Source organism: Phoxinus phoxinus (genome assembly GCF_949152265.1).
Source record: "Phoxinus phoxinus genome assembly, chromosome: 3".
In the NCBI taxonomy this organism is placed as follows: domain Eukaryota; kingdom Metazoa; phylum Chordata; class Actinopteri; order Cypriniformes; family Leuciscidae; genus Phoxinus; species Phoxinus phoxinus.
In genome coordinates, this window is record NC_136878.1 from 1,579,486 (window position 1) to 1,584,485 (window position 5,000).

The 5,000-nt window shown below is 38.2% G+C and overlaps 1 protein-coding gene across 2 annotated transcripts in view; it reads right to left on the reverse strand.

Moving 5' to 3' along the window:
• Window positions 1–5,000, reverse strand: part of ass1 (argininosuccinate synthase 1) — a 53,597-nt gene that overhangs the window by 5,977 nt on the left and 42,620 nt on the right. Inside the window, exon 13 of one of the 2 annotated variants that reach the window (XM_079607661.1) lies at window positions 1,322–1,478. In XM_079607661.1, coding sequence (XP_079463787.1) covers window positions 1,322–1,478 — 157 coding nt within the window. Of the gene's footprint in view, window positions 1–1,321; window positions 1,479–3,136; window positions 3,172–5,000 lie in introns of those variants that run through there. The other variant, XM_079607662.1, reaches the window with a different exon arrangement.

Below are 5,000 nucleotides of genomic sequence, written 5' to 3' on the forward strand. Positions count from 1 at the left end.
ACTACAAACTCATAATGCGCTTCTTCCACGGTTCTGTCCCCTCGAGCTAATGGAGGACGGGGAAAGGGTTCGATCCCTCAACCGTACGCTTCCACACTTAAAACTTAAACGCCATGAAACGCACAACTTCCCCCGCGCGGCTGAGAGGCCATTAGCATCTGAGATGAGCTGATCTGCCCTCAGGACACGCAGGGGTCACGCAGGGGTCAAACCCCAATGATCTCAGTGTCCAGTCCTGTGACTGGACATCATCATTATTTAATTCCTGCTATTATTTTAATAATGTATATCAACACATCCGCATGTTCACGGTTCTCTGATGATCACATGACACGCATGTAAACATTTAGTAAACTTCTGTTTAGTTGTAGTTCTCTCATTATATTCACACGGGTGTTTTAGGAGCCCTGTCAAGCTGAATTAAAAATAATAATATCATTAATAATAATATTTATATAATATATCATATTTTTATATAATAAAAATTCTAATTCTAATTATTTTCTATAATATCAGTTGTACATTACAAATAAATAAAGATATAAAAAAAAATTATATATATATATAAAAATGATTATAGTTAACTACAAAACTACAACTTATGTCTTAAATTCTCCACTTTTAATATTTCAGATCCTCAAGCTTTTATTTGTTTTAACAACAAAATGTTAGAAATTATGCGAATGTGTAAATAAAGTAAAACTAGCGGTGCACATCTTGTTATCTGTAAACATTTCCTGCGAATTAAGACGCTGAAAACAGTGTATATATCAGAGTGAATATATGTAATGATATATTTAAATATAATAATATATTTATTTAATAAAATCACAGCCTTTATTTTGACAATTGCAGTCAATAAGCTTATATATGACCCTGGACCACAACACCAGTCACATGGGTCAATTTTATTAAATTGAGATTTATACATCATCTGAAGCTGGATAAATAATCTCTCCACTGATGTGTGGTTTGTTATGATAGGACAATATCTGGTTGAGACACAACTATTGAAAATCTGGAATCTGAGGAGCAAAAAAATGTAAAACATTGAGAAAATCTCCTTTAAAGTTGTGCATTTATGTTCACGATTGTGCTGCATTCACTCACAAAAATACATGTTTTATATATTTACGGTAGGACATTTACTAAATATCTTCATGGAACATGATCTTAATATCCTAATGATTTTTGGCATAAAAGAAAAATTTATAATTTTGACCCGTACGATGTATAGTTGGCTCTGAAGCAGAAGTTCAGAGTCCGTGATGTGTGGAGCGGATCCAGTGCTGTAGATGAACAGGTGATGTTGTGCGTTTACCTGACCAGCTCCTCGTTGTACAGGGATTTGGGCGACTCTCGGCCGAGGATGTAAACCTGTCCTTTAAACACCGACAGCTGAACACGACCCTCCACGTTCTCCTGAGACTTATCCACACAGTGACGGACAAACTCACACTCCGGACTGTACCAGAACCCTGAGCGGACACAGAACCACAGCAGAACATTGAAGCGGTGGTGTCATGCCCTGTCACAAGATGTAGAATAATTCTCTGATGTCCCCAGAGTGTGTGTGTGAAGTTTTAGCTCAAAATACCACACAGATATTTTTATATCGCATGTTAAAATCGTCACTTATAAAGGTTGAGCAAAAACACACCGGTTTGTGTCTGTCCCTTTAAATGCAAATGAGCTGCTGCTCCCGGCACAGGGGGCGGAGCTTCAACAGCTCAGGTCCTTTTACCACACACACACACACACACACACACACACACACACACACACACACACACACACACACACACACCTTGTAGTCATTGATTAGCATATTCTGTCATGATAATCTATAAATCGTGTTCTGGGGGCGGGGCTTATGTAAATTTTAGGGTTTGTTGTAGTTCTTAAAAAGCGATTTCTTTAAAAGCAAATATCTCCCTTTGCTCTGAACTTTGAGCGTTGTAACTTTGCAGATGTTGTTTATGATCAAACACAACACTACACACTAACTACAGTTAGAAACGTCAAATCATAATCAACCACCGCTTTAACTAGCGGCTCCGAGGCCATTCAAAATGTTTCAGATTATAGATTTCTTTATTGCCATTGTAATAAAGTTTCAACAACATTACATTCCCAATGACTCAATCCAGTCAGCAGTTTATAAAAACAGAATAAAAGCAACAAAATGTGATAATTTAAATCCAAATATATAAACCAAACACAAATTTTGAAAAATAAAAATAAAAATCAAGATAGAATTCAAGATAAAAACGGCTGTGTTCATTTCATAAATAATCCAAGTACATAAATGACAAAGCAGCTAATTTTTTGTATTTACAGACACTAGGAGTGGCAATATATTAAAATAATTATAAACAACTGAAATTCTGTCGCTCCAGAGGTCTCAGTGAGTGAATGTTCTTCAATGTTCAATGCATTCACATGTGCTTAGACTTTTCTAGTTGTCTGTGGTTGTTTTGTTGCAATATATTAAATAATAATATATATATGAAACACTATACTTTATCACTGAACTGAATCACTGAAAACAAAAACTGGTGTAGAAATCACTAGTACATATTTACAATTGATTACAAAGAAACTGACACTAAAAGACTAAAATAGTATTTTCTTGTAAAATGTACTCGTATAAAAGTCAGCTTTATTCACAGTACACCTTCGAAAAATTATTTTTACAGTGTTTTACTTTCACTTTATCTAAAATAAAAAAATTAAAATGGAATTTTGACAGGAAAATAAATGTCAGGTTCAAAAGAAAACTATTTTGATTCTTCATGATCACTTTGATGTTTCATTGCAAGATTATTAAACGTCTTTTTGTACTTCAGCAGAGATTAAAGATTAATAGAGTGTTTTTAGGAGAGCTTGTTTATGGACACAAAAAGATTTCCTCCTCAGTGTGTGTGTGTGTGTGTGTGAGAGACCGTGATGTTGTCAGGAAGGCTGTGGTATATTGAGCGCACAGGTGTGTGAAGCAGCCGTCTCTCTGTGGGACGCGGACCGGCTTGTTCTTATTCTCTCAGTGTAAGATTGTAATGAGTTTAATCTGTGGCGAGTGTCCCGCTGCTCACACACACCTCTGAGGGACGGGCCCTCGACGGCCCTCGCGATCACATGCAGGTTTAATAGCAGAGCCGCAGTAATCAGCCTCTAATGGGACAAATCCTATTATCAGAGAGGAGGAGCAGAGAGAGACTGCTGCTCACACACACAGATTAAGACACCTGAGACACACACACTCACACACACACACACACACACACACACACCTATCTTTATGAGGACATTCATTGACACAATGCAATCTCTAGCAGTTTACCCTAACCTTACCCATCACAACTGAGTGCCTAACCCGACCCCTGACCCTAAACCTGCCCTTAAAGGATAATTCCGGTATTTAACACCTTGAGTCTATATTGTAGTTTGTTTTGGATGAACAAGAGTGGTGGACAACATTTTTTTGACAATGGTTCCTCTCTCGAGTTTTTGACTATAAAAGAATTGGCCATGGACCCATTTAACATTGGAGTCAATGTGCATGTCCGAAAATGTCATTAAAACAGCCAATAATGTTCGTTTACAAAACTGTTAAACTCACCGAGTGGTTAGTGGTGTTCGTTGATGATTATAAACAATATATCGTCGCAATATATGATTCCAATCCGTTTATTTTGCTATAGTGGAACTATTTTTTCAGACACTTCACAACCGTGTAACTTCCGCTCAATGGCGAATAAAACACGACAGAAACTGTATTTCGCTACACTTTTTGTTTCTGGAACATCAACGAACACCACTAATCACTCGGTGAGTTGCACAGTTTTGTAAACGAACATTATTGGCTGTTTTAATGACATTTTCGGACATGCACATTGACTCCAATGTTAAATGGGTCCATGGCCAATTCTATTATAGTCAAAAACTCGAGAGAGGAACCATTGTCAAAAAAATGTTGTCCACCACTCTTGTTCATCCAAAACAAACTACAATATAGACTCAAGGTGTTGAATACCGGAATTATCCTTTAACCTCATTATAACCTGATCCCTAAAACCAAGTCTTGACCCTCAAACAGGCCTTTAAAGGGGTCTCAGAGGACCGGCCATAATGTCCTCACTTTACTCTCTTTGTCCTCACTCCAATGGTCTAAAACTCAAACTGGTCCTCACAAAGATAGTTGTACAAGTACAAGTACACACACACACACACACACACACACACTCACACACACACACACACACACACACACACACACACACACACACACACACACACAGAGAGAGAGAGTCTGTGCTACATGTCAACAAATGTATTTAACTGCAATATGTGTGTGTGTGTGTGTGTGTGTGTGTGTGTGTGTGTGTGTGTGTGTGTGTGTGTGTGTAAATACATACAGGGTGTGTGTGAAGCATCTAGTGTAGTGGTCTGGTAGGTAGTGCATTCAGAAAGAATGTTGTTTCTATAACTACATTCCTTCTGATGTTCATTCATGTTTATTTGATGCTATAAATGATCTAGAAGGAAGAGATGATCGGTTCACGAGCGGCTTTAACTGAGCGATCTGACACACACATTAAAGAGACACAAAACGCTATTTATTGTTTACATTTCTTTACAAATAATGACCAAATTTGAAAGGTGAGACTTTGTTTAATGTTTAATATCAAAAGTAACCGAAGTCAGCTGGTCTGTGTCTGTCAGTGTCTCTCTGCTCCACGATGTGTTTTTCACTGCGTGAGAACATGATGTGGTGTGAAAGTGGGCGTGGCTTGTTGGACATAGCAACAGTAACTATAGGGGGCGGGTCTTTGCGAACAGACAATTCGCCTTTGGCTAAGCCACGCCCTAGAATGTGGATTGACCAATCACAGCGCAGCCGAGAACGAGCTCCACAGCGGTCCGACACTTGTTCACAGCGCTCCATTGACTTTAACACCGGCGTCTCATGTTTGGTGTCGGCAGGCTATTACCGTCGTAGT